This window comes from Uloborus diversus, chromosome 10, assembly GCF_026930045.1.
Source record: "Uloborus diversus isolate 005 chromosome 10, Udiv.v.3.1, whole genome shotgun sequence".
Classification (NCBI taxonomy): domain Eukaryota; kingdom Metazoa; phylum Arthropoda; class Arachnida; order Araneae; family Uloboridae; genus Uloborus; species Uloborus diversus.
This window is the reverse complement of record NC_072740.1, coordinates 66,806,397-66,832,023: the sequence shown is the minus strand read 5'-3', so window position 1 is coordinate 66,832,023 and position 25,627 is coordinate 66,806,397. Positions and strand designations below refer to the sequence as shown.

The following is a 25,627-nucleotide window of genomic DNA, read 5'->3' as shown; positions in this document are numbered from 1 at the left end:
AAGTAAACATTCAGTTCTTTATGTAAGAGACAGTAATGTACAGTTAGTTAAGAGATGGTTTTTAACAGTTTGAGGGGGTGTTTACAAGTGTCTAAAATAATTGGGTACGTTTATAAAAAAAATTTACACACACCCTTTTCCACAACGCGAAAATTCGACCTACGCGAGAGGTCTTGGAATGCATCCCTCGCGTAAGACGGGAGTTGACTGTACTACAAGGCAATATACATTGAGGTTTGTAAAATGGTGCAATTTTGCATTATTGGGCGATTTACATCAACTGGACACACACAGGTCATTGCAGTTGAACAAGAGTGCTTGCTTTTATTAAACAGAGGTGAAAGAGAAGAGAACATTTTGAAAAATCAACTGAGTTTTTCAAAAATGACCTAGACATTGAGAGACTGCGTTTACACTTGAATATGTAAGCCGATATCACTAATGTAAAAACAACTGGTCTTAAAAAGCATGCGTAAATTAAATTTCCTTTTTACAAAAATACTGTGTGTGTTTGTATTTATTTCTTCCGTTTTTCGAAGCCAAAAAATATGTGTCGGGCTTGTCGAGTTTTCGAGGTTCTAATGTTGATTATATGATTTTAAAAAAACTTTAAAACTCACTATTTTTCATCTCAAATTTAGAAAATTTCCTGCGGCATGCCCCCTTTCCCCGATATTTTTTAAGTCGGCGTCTCTGGCAGTGCCCTTCGATGCAAGTCAAGCGCTTTACCTTTTCCATGCCTAGCTACGGCACTGCATGACTCCCCATAAAATAGAACAAAAAAAAAATGTCTCTTACTAAGACAAGTGACATGATCTAGTTGAACCAGAAAAATTTGTATACCAATTTTTGGATTGTTTTACTTTGAAAACGCCATGCCACATACTGTTTGTTTTTAAATTATACACACCAGAAAATATGTAAATTGGCATTTTCAAGGCACAACAATCGACCTTTATTTGGGGGGGGGGGACCTCCATGGGATTACATAACCCCCTAAACCCCCGGTGATGACTGGGCCAGCCCCCCCAATGATTTTTGCAAGTCGGCGCCCCTGTATATATATATATATATATATGTATATATATATATATATATATATATGTGTGTGTGTGTGTGTGTGTGTGTGTGTGTGTGTGTGTGTTGTTGTTTTTTTTATGTGTCCCATGTTTCTGCTTTATTTAATACATAAATAGCTAGCTTAGAAATTAAGTGCATAATTTGGCTTATCCCAAATTGGTTCTTCATTTTCACATGTTTTGGACTTAAAAAAAAATTCCCTACATAGGTTTTTTTCGTATCAGACCTGCATCATTGAGTCGGCTTTTGGGTCAATACAAGCGGTCTCTAATAGAAGATGCCATTAAGATAGAAAAAATACGGATACACACTTAAAAAATTAACTCAATGACAAAGTTTTAATGCAGAGTTTTATCGAAGCGTTAATTGTTTGTTTAGTCCTGAATATCATTTAGTCGTTAATGTATAACTTTAAAATACTTGTATTTATTTTAATACATGGATTTAGGATTCAAGCTAAACCTGATTCGATACAATAATTAACAAAAACTTGATCATTTTTTTGATCAAAGATATTGCGTTTACTAAGTACATAAAAGTTGAAGAATAACTGTTCCAAAGATAAAATATGATTTTTTTATTATTACATAAAGAACCATTGCTGTTCTCATAATTCTGTTTTCATAACATTCGAAATACATTTTTGATTTAACTGACATTAATTAGTTTAAAATGAAGAAATAAGTACCCTTTGAATCATATTTCTACAAATCTAAATTAAAAAATAAATAACTGTATTTAGTTAATGTTAAGGCAGGTGGTAAACCCAAACAACGGAGTAAAACTTTTTTGCGCATTGTCCAAGCACTGTCTTAATCTTAGCTTTATATAGTCCGCATCAATGAGATAATTTTAAATCAAACACAACTAGTAACATTAACTCTGAGACTGCTGGTGTATAAACCAATCAAAAGCCGCAAGGTCAAAGCTAGGATTACTGCCGTGTTCAATGTGAATATCAGATACCGTTAGAGAATTTGAAACCATAGTTCTCCTTTAAGTTCTCATACGTAACTTAAAGAAGCATAAGTCATATCAGGCTAAACTGGCTCTAGCATAGTCTACATAAATTAGCTTACACTCATTACTACATTTATTCGCTTTTTGTTTACAATTGGTTGAAAATATGAAACTTCTTAATAATTTAATATGAACTCATTCTATTCATTCAGGTAAGTTATTATGTTTACTCTTCCACATTTCAATTATATTCAAACGTGACCAGATTCTAGTGCTAAAAGGCATTGTGCAATAACCAATTAATTTTTAAAATGTATTGTTTGAGCCTATAACTGAACAGTTTTGCAAAGCGCTCGAAATTTATATTTAAACTACACATTGCCGAATGAATAATGTTTTGTGCAGCAACGCAGCAGTATGAAATAAAATGTTTATAAAGCACAAATTTTCAAATAAAGTGAAGACACGTGTTTCAGGGAACGAGGCTCTAATTCTTCAACGCAAAAAGTGTGAGTTTTGGGATCAGTCCGAACGACCTGATTCCTGAATAGGCCAACTAGGCCGTTTCCTAGGGACTCCAAATGGCTATTTTTTAAAACTAATAGCTAAAACAGTTTTTGCCAATGGCTAATATATTAAGGGTTGACTACACAGGGGCCCCAAAAAAGCATAGGCCTAGGGCCCCCTGATATCTTAATCGGGCCCTGTAGTCCATCCAGTTCGCGATACGTCGTGAGTAAATGAGTTAATTTGTTGTAGTAGTAAGTTCCACTTATCTACATTAGGAAACAAAGATTGCCTTTTTAAGGTAAAAGTTTTCGGAAAGTAGAATAATGTTCATTTAGTGTTAGGAACAGTGCAGTGTCACCATCGATAATCAGGACTAATAGAACTACAAAAAAATATCTAATTTTACACAAATAAGTCAACAGAACAAAAACCAAAAAAAAAAAAAAAATCTACATCATCGTTTAAAATAATGTTATAATAAGTGTACGTTTTAAGTGTCTGAAAATGAACACTTAATTAATTACCAAAATATCAAAATGTGTGCTTAGATTTTTTGTAAGATTCAAAATTCTTAAATCTTTTGAACTAAGCGTTGCAAGAATTATTAATGAATTTATTTAAACAAAATCCTCAGATTACATTGTCCATGCTTTAAAGCGAGAAAATTACTGTATTTAAGAGTTTACATATTTCACTGTATTTTGCTTAAATATAATCATATTCATACAAGACTTTAAGTTTCCTTTTTAATAGTGAAAGTATAGAAAGTTTAAGCAAAACTAATCCAACAATTTTTTCGAAAGTTTTTAGATGTATTTTTTGAAAAGTATTTTTTTTTAAATAACAAAATAAAAATAAATTTCAAGATAAAAAAATAAATGCTCTTCAAAGACTAGAAATATGAGATTGTAAACTTCTAGGCGTTGCAACTTGGATATTCTTTGTTTTGTCATATTTAGACCGCTCATGTGCAAATAAATAACAATACAAGTCGAAAATAAGAACAGAACAAATATCAATAAAAAAAAGTTTTGTAAACAATGCACACTTATTTTGCATTGTGATATTCATACCATCCATTACGTTAAATTTTTAGTAGACAATTCTAGGAAGTTTTTTTTCTTAAAGAAAGTTCGTATTTTCTCATTGATACTTCTCAGAAATCAACTTCTAATTAAAAATAATCCAGGATTTGTTTCTAAAATTTTTAGGTGCAATTTTCAAAAGGATTTTTTTAAAATAATCAAATTAAAAATTAATTTTACTGCAAAGATTTAAAAAATGAATGCTCTTGAAAGACTCTGTAAAGAGCCTATTACGTTCCCGTTTCAAAAGTTAACTCTAAAAAGTCTAAACGATACAACGTTCTAACTCTTATGCTTACAAAAGTATTTCTAAGCAAAACATATTCTAATAATGTTTTCTAGTAGTGTTTAGCTCTCTTCTTTAGGAAGTAATTTTTAAAAAAAAAGCAACTTAAAAAAAAATATTACAAACATGAAAAATACTAAATTTATTTGAAAACCAAACAAAGAGATGAAATGAAGCCTGTAATTCCCTGTACTTCTAGAGTTCATAACCTTACTACGTGTTCTTTGTTTTGTGATATTTAGACCGTTCATGTGCAAGAAAATAACTATTGAAAACCATTATGATATACTTACCACCAACACCTGGTCTCAAATGATAATCGTAACCTTCCAACAAGCTATCTAATAGGCCCGATATGTTTTTGGTTGAAAGCCCTTCTGCAGCTAAATCGTTCAAAGCCGTTCTGAAAAGAGAAACATTCTTGCTTAAAACAGCTAGTTCTAGTATTATGGGCAGGTTTATAGAATATGAAGATGATTGATTTATGTAAATTATCGCAAACTTCATTTCACTAGAGATTTAGAAAATGGTTTTAAGACTATTAGAAAGAAAAGTAATGAAATTGAGTTCAGCAAAAGGAGTTATTTTTGAAACATGCCTCTCTGTGAAAGCAGTCTATCCTTTTTCATGCAAGACAATCGAAATGAAGGATACTTTTCTAGTCACTCTCAAAGACCATTCTACGAAAAAGTCCACCCTTTGTCCCGCACGTAACGGTTCACATATTTCCTTAAAAATTGATAATTTTAAAGGGTAATGACGAAATTTTTTGCTTAAGGAATCACACTCACATATTTCCTTAAAAATTGATAATTTTAAAGGGTAATGACGAAATTTTTTGCTTAAGGAATCACACACACGTTTGTAGTTTGTTAAGTCGAAAAAACATGTTCATTAATAAGTTTAAAGGGTAATGACGAAAATTTTTGCTTAAGGGTCTCAAGAGATCATCCAACATATTAAGCCCGAAAAAAATATATTATGCTGCACCTAAGTATCAACTCCTAATTTGTTCCCATTTATTATATATTAGGACAGTTTGTCTCAGATAAGTTGAAGCTTGATTTTGAAAATTGTGCTTACTTTTTGTGGATCTTAGTGAAAAAGGGACGTGTTATTGTCGCGAATTTGAACTGGAATGCTTTCACAAAACAACCAGAAAGGTAATCCAGTTCAACTCGGAGACACTTACATTGCTCTATAACACCAAAGAGATCATTGTAGTTTTGTAAAGCATTGAACTGGACATTGTAGTAAAAAGTAAACATTGTCAAAGTCACAGCTTAATTTATCAGAGCCACACTATATGAAATGAACCAGATGATCATTTCAAAACAAGCAACAACCTTCAAATGCACAACATTGCACACAATTTCAAATTGTGCTTCGGGGTAACAGAGAACTACTTTTTAATGCCAAAAGTGTAAAATGCTTGTCTGAATCTGTGTTTCGGGGTTTAAATTGTGTTTCGGAGTTACAGGGAACTATTTTTCAATGCAAAAAATGTAAATAGCGTGTCTGAATCTTTCTACCAATTCGTTCTTTTTTATCATTAAAAAATGCATCAAAAAATATGGTCTCTCGAAATTTATGTTTTCAGTTCTTAAATTGATTGAATAGCAGTGCTCTTCGCGGGAATTGATCCTCGCAAAGCCTGATTTTCGAAAATGAACTATCTTACGCATAATTGAAGAAATTTTTTCAATAAAAGAAAAGATACAATCATTAATTCCTGATTAGAGGCACCAAAATATTAAAATATCATGATACGAGTTTTAAGTATGAACAGCAACGAATTTGCTAAGGGACTACGAAGAAAAATAACACTACTGCATTAATACTAAAGGAAATACACAACGGATTTTACAATCAGTAAACCGATAATTTAAATGGTTGAATTATATCCAAAGTTTTTTTTTCTTACTCTAGATACTGCTACAGAATTTGAAACGATGATTAACTTTACTTCATAAAATAACTGTTCACTGTTTAAATTCATTTTTCTGGGTGCTTCATCTTAAGCTCTATCAGTTATTTTTTTTACTTATTTGTTCAGTTTTTCAAAGATGTTTTAAACACAGTATAAAGCTTACACTTTTAAATACCAGTAGAAGGAGCAGCATTAGAGGTCCACAAAATAACCAACAAAAACCATAAAACTATAGATTAATGAATACACAAAAGAAGTTTCAACAAACACAATTATTAACCGCATTTTTGGTGTGTGACTTAGTTTGTTTATTTAAACAAGTAATCAATGAAGATATTGTATCATAATTTTTGTGTGTGCATGGACAAGAAGTTAGAAAACAAAATCAAAGTGAAATAGCTAAAATCTGTTATATTATTAGATTGGAAACTTATTTTAGAAAAACAGCACATAAAAAAGTAACAATACATTTTATGATTTAACTTGCTTTTATTTGCTATTTTGCACCTTAGGGAGCATTTTTTTTCACCTTAAAACAAATTTTGAAACTAGCATATTTGACCCCACAAGTGACAAAGTGATACCTTTTTTTTTCTTGAAATGATTTCCATTCAAGTAACAAACATATTTTCCTTTGAAAAAATAGAATATGATATAATGAAGTATTAAATAAATGTGCTAAAATTAGTTAATGTTGAATAAGTCAGCGATAAAATAAATTGGCGGCTGAGTAAGGAACTATTTAATAAATATACCAATAAATGAATAAAGAAGTGAGTAAATTTATTAAATAAACTGTTCCGCTTTGTTTGTTCATAACAAACTGTTTTTTTATATTCCAGAAAATATTATAATATCAGTACCAGATTTTGGGGAGATATTGGACTTAAGCGAAAAAAAAAAATCTTCCAGGAGACAACAATGTCTAACATCATAGTTAAAATAATTTCAGTAGTAATTGAGTGCGTCCCAAACAGAGTGAAATATTCTATTATATTACTTAGCTCCACATTCCTCTACTATCAATTAATCGATAGTATTAGTAAAAACCATACATGATAATGAATTTCTCAAATTCACAGGATAATGATTTTATTTTCCGAGCTGAGAGTTTGAGAAGAATTTTATCTATAATTAGGGTGCTGAATTGAAATATGAAATTAGTTTTTCTCTATCAGCACTACGTTCGTTTTACATCAGTGCTGCTGTTATGTCCCAAATGTGCTGTTTTAACTCTATTTTGTGCATTTCTGAAACAAGCTCAGGCTTCTAAAACAAAGATTTCTTTCGGCATATTTGCCCTATTGTCAGTCTGGTGTCCAGTTACTTAAAAGAAAAATTCACTTAGAGTAAACATCTGGCATGTTTAATAACAACGCTTCCACAAATTAAGGTCAATTTGCTATTGCTTGCTTCGTGCGATGTTTCAGTTGCTGGATTTCTGTGCATAATATTTGAAAGGCCAGCTTAAGATGGTAGGGTATCCTAGGCAACATTTTTTTGCCGTCTTCTGTATATTTGACGCTGTTTGCCGCTCGAAATATTTGTTGGGATGCAGAGCAACCCACAATTTAAATTCACATAAAAAAAAGATAAGTAAATGAAAAGAAATACCTTAAATTTTTAATTCATTTTCATAAATACTAGGGTAGAACATATTTAATAACTGTGGGGTGGTTACCATTCGGGGATTAAAGACCAACGGCTTAGCTGGCGTGTTCGGTAATCAAGCTTTTAATAATAATTTGTAATACAATAATAATAAAAATTCAATGTTTTGTGTTTTATTTAACCTATAGATATGACAATTTACACGAATATTTCACAAACATGCTATACCTCAGAAGTTTCTTTTCCTGTCACCCAAACAATACCACACTTGTATTCAATCTCCTGCTATATGTATTGTAGCACTTTCGCAGTTACGTAAGCAAATACTGAAGTTCCCCGATTTTTAATTTTGTTAAGAGCAGCAGCTAAGGACAGAAACACAGTATCCTTTACACAAATTCACAGAGAATATCATGCAGTGTGAGGTCTAGTGCTAAAGGGGGCAATCATAAAGGGCAAAATCACACCTTTCTTGACAGCCTATTCGATGCTGAGGAAGTGGGAAGTGTTGTTTAAAAGGTAGCGAACCTCGAGAGGCCAATGAGGTTGCCAGTTGAAACTTCACCACTTCGCTCTTTTTTCAACCTCCTCCAGAGAGCTGTAGGTTCAATATGTCTTAATTTGTAGCTATATATAAAATCGCGGCATTATTTTTTAATCACCCTGTACTTTAGTTAACCTTAAAACCATTGCAAGAATAATTGTTCTTTTATAACTTTTCTTTTGGTTTATTAATGTTACGAATAACCACACTCACACTGAACTCACGCAAACAATCTTGATATATATAGTATCCAAAATCACTGACGTCACCAACATTGAAACATCGCGATAATGGATGTACGTATGTCCGTCAATCCATACAATAGTACGAAACCATAGGTTATAAATGATTAGCGTGAGAGCATTATTTTATTGTTGGACCATCTATAATTTGGTAATTGCACTTTAACGAGCTGATGCGTGCACCACATTACCTCGTTTTACGCTAAATAATTTAAATTAACACTTTCAGAAAAATACCAACACCACAACTTTACCTCATTCGGGTGAGTCACTCACAAAAAGGAATCTAAAAACATTTCAAATATTAACTAGTTTGTCGCAAGCAGATGGAAAAAAGCGTTATATTTTACAGAGATTACGTTTCCCCATATCGACAGTTTTAACCAGATTCAAGGGATAACTCTCTAAATATCGCCAATAGCACCAAATTGAAACCAAATTCCAAATTTAAAAAAAATAATAATAATACCGACAATTTGGCGACAAAACAGTGATCAAAAGCTTGGCGATATATCGCCAAGTGTTCGTCAAATTATAACATCACTTGAGATTGCACTGAAATTACCACTGATTTTCCTCCAAAAAAGGTGTAAAAGACCCTTTTTGGAACATCCGAATCCAATCAAAGGGGTGGTGCACAACTAAGCCCCACTAGCAATTTACACACCAAATTTCAACTTTCTACGACATACAGCTTTTGAGTTATCCGACATACGTACAAACTTACATACGTACTTACATACACACATACCGGACGTCACGCGAAAACTATTGGTAATTCACTCAGGTATCTTCAAAATGGATATTTTGGGCATCTATAAGTTTATAGATATACCTGCACGTGCAGTCGGGTTGAAAAAAACATCACAACATTCTTTCGGGGGTAAGCAAAATAGAAATTTAGGCGGATAAAATTTCCGTGAATACAATACTTTCTTTCCTATGTGCAAGGTAGTATCCCTGTAAATTAATAGATGCGTCCACTTCCGCCTGTAAACCGGATGTTAGCCTTTCGATCTCATCGGTAGTCACAGTTCATGAATATATTCCAATTCTGCAATAAGACATGGCAACGTAATTTTGTAAAATATCACTCTATATTTTTTGACCAGTTCTAAAAGAGCGCGAGTCTTAACATTCGCATGCAGTAACCAAACGTTTTTACGCTCTCCTGAAAAGTACTGAAAATATGATTTCCGTTAGTCTGGCTTTGAGGTATATATATTTATAGGAACACGTCAAATTTGAAGGCCATTCTCACTGATAAAACGGCAATTTGCCCATAACATGATGGTTTATTTTATAGTTAGATATAATACACACTATATTTTATGTATTGCTTTTAAAATTTGTAGTCCTCGTAATAAGCGGTATTAGTCTTTAAAAAAATTTCATCTAAAATAGCCAACAACATTTCTTCCAACTTTCTAAAATGTCTTTTTCTAAGGAGTAATTGTACATGAGTCTATTGAAATAAGAAAACACGCATTCTTAACAACCAGCAGATTAGTAACATATAGTGTAATTAACAGGTTCACATCAATATAGTGCACAAAACTTTGTTGTGCACAATGACAAAAAGGGACAAACTGATTTTTAAGCTCAGAGTAATATTTTTAAACATCAAGAAAATTTTTAACCGTTGTCTTTTTTTTTTTCTTTTGCCATTATTTTATTAAATTTGGTCAAACACGGGTACTTGACTAAACTATCCATAAATTTCTAATATGAAAAAAATGTCTTCCGAAATATTTGTATTTATTTAACCAATTCATACTGCTATTAAAACTTTTTAGTTTGGAAAACAGTTTACTTATTAAACAATAATCTATAGCAGCGTATTTTCCTATAAAAATAACGATTTTAGAGATACTCTGCCGTGCGAAGGTAAAACGCAGCATCTGCAAAAATGAGGTTTTGAGATATTTGAAGGAACGCGTTTTCGATTCCATACTAATAATAAGGAATAGCTGGAATTAGAAGTTTTGTTCGTGCTTTATTTTCAGCAGAAACCAAAGCAAAATTGTGCAATAAAGCTGAAGTACCATTAGAACAAAAAAATAATATAAAATATGCTGATACTGCGATACAAATTCTGACACAAAATGTAAACCTCAATTTATGTTTATTGATAGAAAGAAGAAAAATAATAAATTAAAGTTTATTTTAACTATATCTATATATCACTTAGACTTCGAAACAACTGCTGCAGCTTCGATAAACAATTTTATTTTAAGAACAACACGTTTCAAGACTGAATGATTAAAATGCCGATATTTCGATTCAGTATTATCAATTACTAGATACCTAACTAGTGGTTTTTCCAATAATTTGAATTTTACTTAAACTAAATTGTTTAATTGACATACTTCTGGATTGACGTTTGGATGAAATTTCCCGGTTTCCTTTATAGCTATGAAAGTTTAAAGCTTCTTTGACACAGAAAAGTCACAAGTTTCTGACAAATGAGTGACACAATTTATGCAATGGGGAGAAAGAAAAGTCGAAGCTTTTGAAAGGAATCTATTTTCCGTTTTATTTTTAAGTACCGTTACTGCGTTAAAGTTCGATATTGTATAACATATAGTGTTTTTTTTCCCCCTCTCAAAGCTTCGTAGTATATCAGCAAAAATACAGATATTCATTGAAAGTAACTAATAGATAGTATAATAACTTTGGGTAATATATTTTACAATTATTGAAAATAAGTATTAATTAATCGAATCATTTATTTAATCATCGACCTACGGGGCACAGATAAAGTACAGTTGGTGCATTACCTCTTAAGGTACTTCTAAGCTGGTTGTGTATATTGCGATTATATGCCTGTACCAACATTATGTGAAAATAAATAGGGTGTTTCTATGTGCCCCAAAATCTTTGGGGTAAAAGGAAACACGCTGGGGTAAATGCAAACATAATTTCATTCGCTAAAAACAGTCATAAAAAGTGTAATTTCTTATATATTTAATTACTCTCGGACAGTATAGTCTTACACATAATGCGCGAAGTTTTACTGCGCAATTCATCCAAAACAAAGAGATTGACAAAAGGTAAAACATTGAGATTCTATGTATTTTGACTTCAACTGAACGGACCTGGCATTACTGCGTTTTTCTGACAGTCAGTATACACGAATTTTGTCCAATCGACGTTTTCATGTTTGTCACCACCTCGGGCACTTAAGATCTTATAATACATCTGATGCCATTTTTCACATTACATTTTTAAATTTGGATTAGTATGCAATCTCAATTTCGTTTAACGGTTGTCAATCTTTATTCATTTTCAATTCTACATACAATGAAATGTATGTAAAACAAGCAAAGAAAAATAACGCTATAAAGACAAATAAGAGATTTTTTTTCGAACTTCATCAGTAATTATGACTTTTCTTTATCAAGAAAATGTTTTGTTTAATAAAGAAGAGAATCAAAATATTGCTTGAAACATTAAATTTAATTACAAATGAGAGAAAATTTAATTTCTCACTATATTTTTTAAACTCTAGACGTGTTTTCCAAACTATGCTAACTATCACTCCTTTTCCCTATTTAATCAATATTTTTATTATTAGGTATAATTATTGGTTCTGCATAATGGTGTTATTTTTCAGTCGATCGAATGCATATGTGATATTGCGGCAAGCGCCATTTTTCATAAGGCCTTACAAAAAACAAGTCAACCTAATGGACAAGTCAGGCAAATGTGTTGCTCAAAACCTTTCTGTAATGAGACAATCATCTAATAAATGTTTATTGTAAAATTATTCAACTAGCTTTTGATGAACGGAAATATTACATTAAAAAGAAAAGAAAAGGCAAAACTAGAGACTGACGCATTAACATAAATCCAATTGCAAGAGTCTGCCTCTTCATACTATGATGCTTTTATGATATGATTCTTACTACAAGTTCAAGGTGTATACGAACTTTCTTAACCAATAACATCAATTGTTTGTAAATATTTTACTAACAGTTTTAGACACATAAAAAACGCTTTGTTTCATTAAATGCATTTCGCATTTTTCAAGATCAGCTGACGTTATATGGGCTAATCCACGAAAATGTCAACTTGAGCATCAAAATTTCAATATTAAAAAAACTCTATGTATTGTACATCATTTGAAAGCTTGAAATATATATTTTTAGCTGTACCAAGTTAAATTTTTGTTTATATTTTTTTATTGAAAATAAGCCATAGCAGATATCTATGTCATTTCTAGATTTTTTGGGGATGTTTGGTATGTAGTAATCAACTTTTTCCTAAACAAAATTCCAATGTAAAAAAGGGGGCTAGTGTATTTTTTTATACTTATAATACAGTTTTATACTGGAAGCTTAATTCAAAAAATATCTTTTTTTTTTTTTTATTTCTTTCAGAACTATCTTAAAATCATTTTATGAATGTCAGTCAGTTACCATAAGAATTCAACTTTTATCCTCAGCATGAAAATTACTGTTGGAAATTTTCTAAAATTCATACATCAAAAGTATTCAAATAATGAATAAGTAGAATTGGGATTTTACATCAGGAACACCAAAATATCCTCGGTAACTGACTGACTGACTTGATACGGTAATTGACTGACATTCTGCTGAACTTTCAAATTGATTCAATGCATTTCATTAAAACTCTTGAAAACAAAATTCTTAGTTTTAAGTGGTATAAAACAACCCAGCTGTAAAGACACCAACATATTGTATGGATTTTATTTATTATTCATTCCTACATAATGAATTAATTCTTGGGCTATTCCCAATATTCGAAAAATTCATCACTTCAAAACAGAAGATGAAAGAATTTTCAAGTCAATACAGCCAAAGGGTTCTCTTATTCAATACGTATTACTTTTCCCGCTGGTTGCACTCATGTCAATCAGTTACCATGCTTTTAATATTTGTTTTTAAAATCATCTAAAATGTCTTTTACAAATTCTATTACACCATAAAATTCAGCTTAAAGAAATCAATAAAGTAGGATATTTTTTTTTCTCAATTTATATTTTGTGTTGTATGTTTGTAATGTTAGTCAGCCGCAGGTATGTCAGTCAGTTACCAACTTTCTGTAAATGCTGCAAATATTTATTTTAGCAATATTAAACTTATCAAGTGTATTTTCACTTTGCGTACCTTTTTTGTAAACGTATTCATTCGTTCTGATTCTTGGTTTGTAACGTTTGCATTAGTATATTTAGAAAATTTCAGAAATGTCAGTTAGTTACTGGGATGTTAGTCAGTTACGAAGCTGTTCTAATTACTGTAATTGTTATTATAGAAATATTTTCAAACCTAAATGCCATAGACCGAAAGGTTATTCATTGTTCTTTGATCCTGCTTTAAATACAATAAAATTTCCTAATACTTTTTTAAAAATCTCTTATTGAATCAGTATTACTTTTCACACAGGTTATATTCATGACAGTCAGCTACCATGATTTTAACTGTTTTTCTCGAATCATTCAATATGTATTTTGGAACTTCAATTATGCTATGAAAGTCAGATCTTTTTAATATCTTTTTATTCATTTTTTAATTTTCGAAAAAAAAAAAAAAACGCATATGAAATTTTGACCCTATGTAGTCTTTTATTGATTTATTTTTATTTTTATTTTTTCAATTATGCTGTCAAACAGAACCTTCAAGATCTAATAGTACAATCCTTGGCACCAACGCAAAAGGGAGGTTCTCCTACAATTTGTTCAGATTATCTCGAAATTTTTATTTTGGCCCTTACATCACTCTGCTTCTCCCTGCCTGAATTGTAGAAATTTAATGATATGTGTTGGTAGGGTATTAGGTTTATTACAACGAGCCATCTAAACAGGGTAACTTTAGTTACAATCTGAAGCATGTAAAACTATTTCGAAATAAGCCAATTCCTCTACTTTTATGTACATATTTTGCGACTCAAAATAAGCAAATTGCTTTCAAAATATTTTGATAAAATCATAGGTTTTTGAATGCCGAAAAATAAAAAGGAATTGGGACAAGTAAACTTTTTCAATATAAAGCAAGCATCCATCATAAACACGATTGTAAAAGTACATTGCTGTTTCAAAACTGGTCAAAATTTGGAGATCTTTCCGAAGGCAAATATCTATTAAACATCAGTGTGTGCTAGATGGGAAAGTCATTTTCATTCTCCCGACTGCTACCAAAGTGCGGGGGAAATTTAAACGCCAGAGTTGAGCTTTAGATGCTTGATTTAACTTTTAATTTAAAGGCAGGTCCACCGAAGGTCATTCGAAATATATGGAGAATGAGTTTGAATAATTAACTAAAGTTTGAAAGCTGCGGATTTGCCATCATATGAATTAGCAGGATATTATTTATTTAATCTTCATAAATATTTTTATAAAGATCATAAATTAATCAATTGAAGAAGAAAAACAATTAATATATTTTGAGTCCAAATAAACTGTTAAAATACTTTATCTAGAACATACATCGAGTGTCACTAATAAGTGTTTGATTAGGACTATAATAAAGAATATGTTTTCGTCACTCTATTTGCCCTAGTTCTTTCTTTTTTTTCCTGTTAATATCCAATAACACAAAATGTATTTTTTATTTGAAGATTGAAATGGTTGTTATTTTCAGGACTGCGGAGTGGAAGTCGGACTGATTTTGGGGTAAAAGAGTTGGAGCCGAACCATCTGAAATTCCTGGAGTCGGAGTCGGTCATTTTTCTTCCGACTCCGCAGCCCTGGTAATGATAACATTTTTTTTTCAATTGCATGATACAGAAGTTGTGATTTAAAAATTTATCTCCTTTTTTTTACTAATAATAAAGAACAAGACACTCTCTTACATCATAACTTACGCTCATAAAGGCTCAGCTTAAGAAGAATTACTTATAAAGTTTCATATCAGTTGTTTCGGAAAATATTATTGGTTTAAAAAATGACGACGGTTCTCAGTTGCAGGTAGGGCATCGAATGCAAGGAAATCATGTTATATTCATTTTAAAAATTTCTATCAAAAATACAAAATTTAAAACTTCGATGCAATCAAAACAGGTAATATTTCTTGATAGGATGAATGGGAAGGGCGGAGCAGAGCGGAGCATGAAGAGCGACCACCTTCATGTGGTGGGTTCTCGGTTGTTAATGCAATTTAAAAATTTGTTTTTCAGCAGAGAGATGAATAGTGCACATTTATTGCGAAAAAAATGTTACTGGATCATGAAAGAAAAAATATTGCAATGAAGAAAAAGTTTAAAAAAAACGATTGTTGGTTCAATTTCACGAAAATGTAGGGTTGATCCTCAAACTAAAAACTATAAAGGAATGTAGATATTCATAAAGATATGTAAAAAGAGTGTTAAAAGGAGGCATTTGAACGGTATCAGAACAAGAATTTTTAACGTTATCAATTTCATAAAATATTTTGAAAATTGACGTTTAACTTTTTTTTTACTTTGAAACTTGTTTCCCGGTAGGTAAACCTTAAAATTATTTAAAAAATAATAATAGAATGGAATTCCTCGGGTCCAAAAAAAGGGTGTCCCAAAATCAACGCAAGATTTGACTTTGCCGACATTTTTGCAGCGATTTGATGCCAACACTGAAAAAAGAACAATTTGACAGCTGAGAGTCTAGGGTTAGTAAAAATGAAGCATTATACAACTATAATAATGCTAAATCACACGATCTAGGGGGCTAATTCTGATCACCGAAACGAGAAAGCAAGCGACCAGGAAATGTTTCATGCTGTAAATGAATGTTTCATGAGCTGTATGGCAAGTGGCACTGTCTTGTTGAAACCACATATTGTCCTCATCAATAACATCCAAAATCGGCAGAAAGAACTGCTATGTCGCAATATAGAGCACCAGTAACAATTACTGCTTGACCATCCATAACTTTCATCATTTTTGAAATAATTATTCAATAATGAAAACACGTTGTTGTATCGTATAAAACGCTCTAGTTTTAATAACCCTAAACTCTCAGCTGTCAAATTGTTTTCTCTGGGTTGCCAAAAATTTACTGCTAAAAGGCGGCAAGTTCAAATATTGCGTTAAGTTTGGGACACTCTTTATATTATATCGAAAAATGCGTATGTTTTTTTTTTTTTTTTTAATGTCGTACCCTATTGAATAAGTCACATTTTGGCTGTTATTCACAAAAATTACAGTTAAAAAAATGAATTCCTGAAGTCCAGCGCGGATGGTTGCGCAGTTCAGCTAGTGGTATTATCATCAATTTTGGTTACTTTGCGTCACTCCAACGTGATAATATCTCCCGTCTCATGACGCGGCACTAGTGATCGCTAATTTGCAATTGGTATTTTCGGAATTTCAAAACCCAGCAGATGAAAAATAGGGCGGTTTTGACAGGTTTGATAAATCTGTGGCTTCTAAATGAAAAAATCAAAACAAATACCAAAATGCAGTTTAATTATATTTTATAGTTATATTTGGCAATACCCGTGAAATTTGCAGACGATATTTAAATTATGTTGTGATTTATTGGCCTCGGAAGAAAACGGCAGACATTTTGGTTTTCGTTATAGAGAAAAAAAAATTGCGTGTTGATGAAGCATTACCTTTTGCTCGGAAAAACAATTTCTGAAACGGAAGAAAAGTTGAAAAACTATCATTCCGAGTCTGCTTCATCACATGGTATGATTCACAAGTGGCGTACGGAATTTCGTTGTGGCCGCACGAGCAGAACATTCGCAGAACGTTCTGGACGTTCGATTGAAGTCACCGAACGAAGAAATTATCAACAAAAAGTGCGTGTGAAAGTGCGTGAGATAGCTAATATGTTAAACATATCATCTGAACGTTTCTGCAACATTTTGCACGAACATTTGTTCATAAAAGAGTTATCAGCAAGATGGGTGCCCCGTTTGCTGACAGTTGATCAAAAACGGAATCGAGTAACAATGTCAAAGCAGTGTTTAGACAAATTCCAGCTTAATCCAAGTGAATTTTTAAGACGTTATGTGACAATGAGTAAAACTTGGATACAATGCTCCACACCAGAAACAAAAGAACAGTCAAAACAGTGGATTTCTTCTAGGGAAACTGCTCAGAAAAAGGCCAAGATAGTCCCATCGTCCGGAAAGATTATGGCCTTAGTTTTTCTAGGATTCAAAGGGCATAATCCACATTGACTATCTTAAAAAAGGAAAAACAGTCACGGGAAAGTAGTATGCTAATTTATTAGGCAGTTTTAATGATAAAATTAAGAGAAAAACGACTCCAATTGCCCAAGAATAAAGTGCTGTTCCATCACGAGGCACGATTATGTTGAAAAATAAACTGCATTTTCGTATTTATTTTAATTTTTTCATTTAAAAGTCACGGACTTATAAAAACCGCCCTCGTACACCTACTATTTGTTTTCCAAAGGTAAACTTTACAAAGACGTTAAAGGTTTTTTTTTCAAGTAATTAGAAGCAATAGTAAGAATGTAGAATACAAGAGCAACTCTTAGTACATGTGCTCAAATGTTACTCTTTCTGTTTTATAGCCTATGTTTTCCACGCAATTTGCCTCGTTATCAGCGTGAGAACTGGAAAATGCACTGCAGAGTTAAGTGATATTCGTTTGCAGTTCCTTGTGTGATCTATTTTTAAGCTTTAAAATTAAATTTAAGACTTACCCGTACCTCATAGGAGTTGTTTATATATTTTTAGCGGTTTTACGAAATTTGAGTTTGAACAGTGTTGGACCACACGTTTTTCCAGTATTACATGTAGTGGTCTTGTTACTTACGAAAGCTTCCCCAATTTTCTCTAGCAAGACATCCAATATTTTTAACGTATTTACAGAACTCTTTCACTGCAGACTAAGTATTTAACTATTCATATGCAAGATAATATCTCACCGGTGACAGAATTAAGGACAACATTTTCTTTTTCTTCTTTTTTTTTTTTTTTTGCTGTTTCATGGATGTGAAAGGTGACTGGTTTTTTATAAGTTATCTTTTCTACGTTTTAAACGAGCCTCAAATGAGGACTAACAAAGTGTTTTAAGTTTTTAGGAAAATTTATTTTTTAAACTAATTTTATAATTTTAAACTAATCAATGAACATAATATGCAAAGCTGAAAAAATTAGAAAATATTTACTTATATATTTGATGGGTTTTTCTGAGCTAAGTGATTGTTATTAATAAAAACATTACATTGAGATAATCATCAACTCATATTAAATATAGCCAAATTGTTGTTTTTTCCCCACACAATTTGCTTTCTAATATATTTGTTTTTAGGTATTGGCAGTATCCAGTTACTCTTTCATTACTTTGTCAAATTCATTTTATATTTCTAATTTTTTTTTTAATTTTCGGGTAACTTGATGAACAATTATAACCCTCTAATAACAATTAACAGTTACCTAATGCATGAAAGAACTGTTTTGAAATTACCAGAAAACGATCCATGGAGCTTTGAAACAGCTTTGTACGTGATTGTTATTAAGGTTTTATTGTTTTTCTTTTGTTTATGTGTATTTAACTGAGTATATAAATTTAATTCAATTTCACGATTTAAAATACTATACTTTTAATGCGTAATCTATAAATATCACCGTCAGAGTTTAACACAAAAAAGACGACTTTATGAATGAACTTAAAAGACAGTTTGTTCTAAAAAAGACTTATGCTAGCTTCTAAAAATAATAAATGCACAGATTAAAACCAAATAGTAAAGTTGAAAAGAAATGTCGAACACATTTTGAAACAAAAAGATGATTTTTTTTAGGTAAATAAAAATAACCTGAGTTGAAGAAATCTAAAGATGAGCTCGAATGCATTTGGAATATTATAATAAAGCACGAATTTTCTAATGCTACGAAAGAAGTAATAAAACCTTCCCGCTGAATCAAAGACATAATTTCAACCCCGAAAGTTTCCTTTATTCAACAAAAGAATTATCCTCTTTTTTTTTTTTTTTTTGTACTGCTTCCAAAATCACATTACATATTGTGGAGCAAATGGCTCTAGATGTTATTATGACTTCAAATTTCACTTTCACCCAAACTCGTACTGGAAAATCATTCAAACATTTTTCCTGCCTATTGGAAGTTTTTTTTTTCTTCTTTCTTTTTTGTAAGTTCGTATAAAAACTTAAACGACTAGTGTAATATATGAACATTAAAAAAAAGTTTTATTTATTCAAAATTTAAAAATATATAGTTTTTACAGTAAAAAAATTCTTATTATTTTTTTCAATAAAAAGTGTACAGCTTTAGCGACGTATCAAATTTAAAAAAATAATATAAGCAATATTTCAACATTAGCAGCATACAAATATTAATCTTATGGAAGAATTATAAATAAAATACAGTATATTTCTTAATTTATTATTTTTTTTTACATTAGTCGAAAGCATAGATCGGTGATCACAAATAAACAAATTAACACCACAAACGATCGTTTAAGCTAAAACGGCTAAAAGTATGCATTTCGAGCAAAAATAAGTCTGTTTCGGTTATCAGAATATGAGAGTGATACATGTTTAAAAATTAATTTTGTTTTTTGTTGCAGTTAAGTCAATAACAGATAAACGAGGAAGGCTAAATTGAAATGCCTCGATATACGTTTCAATTAACCCGGTTTACAGAATTAAGCAATCTGTTGATATACATGTAATTACTCCGTAATATATATCACTTATTTCATTTAAATCAATCACACAATATTTCCAATTTTTACCCCCCAATTCATTTATTTGCTTCCAACGACTAAAAATTTAAAACAAATTTCTGAGATAATATTTTTATGTCACTTACTAGCAGTATTTGAAACATATCGTAATACCGATGTCCAAGTTGCATTTTTGTAAATTCAATATGGCGTCACACTACTCCCTTACATCTTTTTCAAAATCTAACACTCGTAAAAGAAATAATTGCTTGGAGATTCATTCCATGTACTTGAAGCAAAAAATGTCTATGCAGATTTTAAGCGGTCCTGCTGAGATATCACGCATTGCGTATGATAGAATGACCTGCCGTGGGCAGGGCTCGACTAACTAAGAGTGACGCCCTAGGCCCAAAATAATTTGGAGGACCCCTGAATACTTTATAGCGGAATGCAGTGGTTTGATTTTCTAGTTTGAGAGTATCTTTGTCTATCACATTACTACGCATATCATTTATCATGTGCGTGTATTTATGAAACCCCTGCGGGGACCCTCATAATTTTGACATGGTAAATTGGCTACTGGCAGAATGAATAAAACTTCTCCTTTAAGGATTTTTTTCCAATTAACAAGTCGTTATTTTTAAAAAATTATTTTGAAATAACATGTATTTTTCGTATAGTTGTCATTTTTTTCGTAATTTGAGGATTTAAGGCCGCAGACCCAGACATAGTTGGCCTGTGCGGTAATCTGACTCTGGTCGTGGTCAGGTTAAGGGCAATAACAGCAAATATTTCATATTTTACTTTTCAGCATTTTTGTCATCGACCACACGTTGGCTTTATTATACAAGCTTACTTCTTTGGTTACGGTTTTGAAATATATATAAAACACGAAGAAAACGTCGAATTCCAAAATTTCATTCTTGTTAGTATTGAATCCAAAAGATGTTTCTTCAAACATCTCAACAAAAGCGCTTAAAAATGTTTTTTAAACTTCTCTTGCCTGTTTGTTTACACAAGCATGTAATATGTTTTTTTTTCGACTAGTTTGGGCTTAGGGTCCAAACTTCAATTCAGCTTTACGCAGCTAATTCCTTTTCAGGACCTTTCACACAGACCATTGATGACTAATTAGTATTAATTTCAAGGAGTACATAAGAGTACATTTCTTTGTATAGTGTTTTGAAAAAATAACCTTGAATTCTCTAGTTTTCGGTGCTGGTCAAAACCGATTTTCGGTTTGAATATTTGATTTATCATTCTTTAGTCCTATTATTATTGTTGGACACGAGAGAAATTAAATATAACTGCCTTTAATAGGAAAAAAATGTAGAGTGCTTAAAAGCAATTTTTTTTTTTTATATTTTCGCCTTCATTGTTCTTCAACATTCTAAACGCTCCCTTTAGCTTTGTAGTGATCGAAGGACTCTAGAATTCTAGCTCTGAATGCCTAAAAAGTAGTCCTGTGCAAATTTAGTAATCTTCAATTGGTTGAAGATAGGAAAAAAATGATCATTTTTTATAAGCGCTTTTTTCCGTTTTCGGCCCGCTGTGCGACAAGAGAATCTTCTTAATCAACTTAATTTCCTTTAAAACTTGCCCACACTGAAATACAAGATATAAGGTAAAACACCAGTAGTGGCCACTTCAAGGTTTAAAACGCACTAGTAGTGACCACAGTGGCGTAGCTACACTTCCTGCCGCCTGGGGCGGTTCCTCAATTTGCCGCCCCTTTGATGAAAAATAGCTAATACATTAAAAAGTTAAAAGTATTCAAAGTAAAAATAAGAATTTAATTAAGAATAAAGGAAACCTATTTTTTTCCTTCATATTTTTCTTGCAGAAGAAAAAAAAAGAGTTCAGGGCCGCACCGAAAAGTTCCAAAAGTTAAATCAAAATTCGCAATTTTAGTACTGCAGAAAAAAGGCTAGAGCTGCCTCCAGATTAATTTTGACAAAAAAAAAATCAGTTTTAGGCTTTCTTTGGTGCCGTTAGACGGGGAGGGGGGGGGGGGGATTTTTCAGAAATTGAAGTGTTAAAAAAGCAATTGAGGATATCTTTAAATGCGTGAAGAGATTGGGGAAGGTTCGGGGGCGAAAAGTTTTTTGATTAAACTGAGAAAAACACAAATGTGTATGTATATGCTGTATTTAGTGATGTAAGAACTTTCCACTGGATTTTCTTCCCGAAATATTTTCCATTTTAAAATCAATTTTTAGCAGTCTTTGATGACGCTAAGGATAGTAGGGAACTTTTGGGGAGCTATCTGGAAATTTTTCGTTGCCGAAGTTCAAAAACGCAATCGTAGGCCGTTTTTGAACAACGTTTTTGGCAACGGTTTTGGATCCTTTCCCATTATATATATATATATATATATATATATATATATATATATATATACATACATATATAATGGGAAAGGATCTTGATCGTTTAGTGGGATTAGATAGTGGCTGAATGTTTCTAAAGCTGTTGGGAATAAGGGCAGATTCAGGGGGGAGGGTCAAAGGGTCAGCTGACCCCCCCCCCTCCCCTGTGACATGAATTTCAAAATTATTATTATTTAGCTAAAAATAGTAAATGCACATAGAATCAATGTACATCTTGCTTTGTTTGCTTCTCTAATATATTTCTTCTCAGCACGTCATAATTCAAGGGATTGACTGGGGCTATCGCTATTTTGAGTTCTTTGTTCATTTTCAAAAGAACAATCATCCCTAATGAGCTTAACGTTTTTCAGAGTACTCTTACACCAAACCACATGTCGCGTGCGTGTGTTGTGTGTGTTTTTTCTAATTATTTTATAGCTGTAATGTCATATATTCAAACTTAAGGTAACATGACCAGCATGTTTGCCTGCAGAAATATGAATTTTGATGAAAATTTGATCCATGGCGCAGGTTGCGCCATTGAAAAATTTGGCGGAGGGGGATGCATATATATATATAAGAAACACTATCATATACTGTATTTGTAACCTGGACAAAGGGATTAGTGCTATGGCATTTTTAAGGCAATTTCGCCAGCAGCACTCACGAAACATCTCATAGTTTTTTCCCTACATTTGAAGAGTGACCCCCTGATGAGGATTTTTTCAAATTTTCGTTCTTTTAAATTTTTGTTCTTTCTTATTGAATTTTATATTGCTATATATATATATATATATATATATATATATATATATATATATATATATATATATATATATATATATATAATGGGAAAGGATCTTGATCTCATCTTGGGGGGGGGTGGGGTCTCCGAAGCATGAGGGTGTGCGCCATCCCCTTTGTCGGCATTCTTGCTTAACTGATACTTTTTTTACGTATGAGGGATAATGTTGGCCATTGAAAAATTATCCCTCTGACAAACTGACAAAACTTTCTGGATTCGCCCCTGGTTGGGGAGTCAGATGGCTCTTCCGTCTACCCTGCAAACGTTTTGCAAATGAAATCTTAAAAACGCGGTTTTAACCGTTGTTTGACAGACAACGTTATGACAGAGAGATCAGATGGGGGATTCCCACCCGAAATCTTTCTAGAAATTATTGTTCATTTTAACCGCTTCATCATTGGGGGGGGGAGGAGAAAAGGCTTTGCGGACTTTCTTCAGAAATTTCTAAAAACGAAATTTTGAGCCAGCTTGTGACGTTTGGTGACTGCGTAGACATTTGGAGCCTCTTCCTTAGCATTTTTCTGAAGTTGAAGCTTCAAAAACCCCATCTTTATGCGATTTTTGAAGATATTGGGTGATATGGGGTTCTTAAAGTTGATGTCCAAAACACACATTTTACACTATCTTTAATCACGTTACAGGAAAGGTCAGGTAGGTCAGAATTCGACTGCTCTGAGGAATTTGTTGATATTGAAGTTTTAAACAGAAATATTTTGAGATTGAAGGTCTAAGATCGAATTTTTAGGCTGTTCGGTGACGTTAAGGGATAGGAAGGTTCGGTTGCTCTTCCCGAAAAATGCTACATTTATTGAGACTTTAACAACGCAATTTTAAGTTGTCTTCATTTTTATTATAGGGGAAGGGATCAGAATTCACCGGCCTGAAAGAACATTTTAAAGCTATCTTTGGAAACGTTAGACTGCAAAGGGACTGGGGGGAGGGGTTGAAAATTGAGCACCCCAAAATGCTATTTTAGGCTATGTTTGGTAAAGTTAAGAGAGAAGGGCTAGTAAGTGGCTCTCTCCATGAAGTTTTTCAAAATTGAAATCTTGAAAATGCATTTGAAGCTTAGCGACAGTTGGAAGGAGTGTAAAGGAAGGGGCTTCGCCATGGACATTTTCCTAATTAGAAGCTTTAGAATCGCAATTTTAGGGTCTCTTTGGTTTCTCAAAAGGACTAAAGGAGTTATGACTCCCTTTTTTATCCGTGCTTGAATGAACCACTTAATGTTGACAAACTCAAAAGTTGCCTCCCAAGTTACGAGGAATACTTAACTAAGATCCGAAACTGCTATATTAACAAATTTGGATGATTCTCTTCTTTACTGATAGAGGATGACAAGATACAGAAGCCCTATACATTCGATCAACCATACTGTAATTTATGAGAAGTAAACAGGGGTGCCCTGTCTATCTAGGAAATGTCATAGCGCAGACTGCGCCATTGAAAATTTTAGGGGGGGAGGGGTCTTTTGATGTGTATTTTTCTCAATTTTAGGGGACTGTTGCTTTTGGGGGGTCATCGTGATATTTACGGGGTGCACCCCTTGCTCTTAGGGGGGGGGGAACTATAGGTGTGCATCGAAAATCGTTACTTTTGATGTAAATGTAAAAAGCTTTGCCTAGACATTTTATTGATTAAAAACTTTTCATTACAATGAATGACTAAATGTGAAAATCATTGCGTAAAGGAATATTGTTGATACAAAACAGTAATATGAACATTAAATATTATTTGAGTTGTGAATAAGTGCTTTTATAAAGTTTACATAAAATTTATTATGTTTTAATGAAAATTTTGTAATTAAGGACCAAACAAAGCAATTGTCGAAATAGATAGTGTTATTTTGAAGTTGAGCAGTAAATTTCCCGCCATTTGATACTTTTCTCCCCTTACTCTTGTTGTCACTTTCTTTTATTTATTTATTTAGTTATTTTTTTAACAAGGTGGTTTTCAAGGAATTTCCTTAACATTAAGTGGTAGATAAATCATATAACGAAATACTGTGAAATTTATTGCTTCCTCTTATAATAGTAAACAATTAGAGTGAAAAAAAAACTTAGGCACTTTGATTTTACACTGCAGCTTCCCTCAGTATGTATAGTCAGACGAAGGGAGAGAAAAAACAAAGAATAGAGCTGAGATGTTCACAAGAAAAGCAAATGTTTGTATTAGAGTAATTTTATTAGCATAGTCGTACCAAAACTTTACGATTCAAAGGCCTTTTTTTTCTTTCAGTAATAGATGAAAAGTTTGGTTTCCTTATTGGGAAAATACATTGAATTTTTTGCATCAAAAGTGAAATTGCCACCCCCAAAAAATTGCCGCCCGGAACGGACCCCCCCCCCCCTCCGCCCCTCCCTAGCTACGCCACTGAGAAGTATATTTTTAAACTGTAGGTCTACAAAATTAATTGCCTCTCTTGAAACTCAATGAGCGTTTTATTGTCCAGCGCTTTCTAAATCTTCCCAATTTCTAAAAAACCAGAATTTCAATTTGTTCAATTTTTATCATTTTTTTCTCAAACCTCAAATTTGATCCAGCAGTAGCTACTCCAAAATCTAAAGATTTCAGTTGTGGCCATCTGACATTCTCCCATCCGAA

At 32.2% G+C, this 25,627-nt stretch overlaps 1 protein-coding gene across 1 annotated transcript in view; it reads right to left on the bottom strand.

Moving 5' to 3' along the window:
• LOC129231417 (gamma-aminobutyric acid receptor alpha-like) overlaps positions 1–25,627 on the bottom strand; it is a gene marked incomplete in the record, with an annotated part of 271,263 nt that overhangs the window by 62,637 nt on the left and 182,999 nt on the right. The window contains 1 exon segment of the mRNA XM_054865726.1: positions 4,215–4,324. Within this exon segment, the coding sequence (XP_054721701.1) occupies positions 4,215–4,324 (110 nt within the window).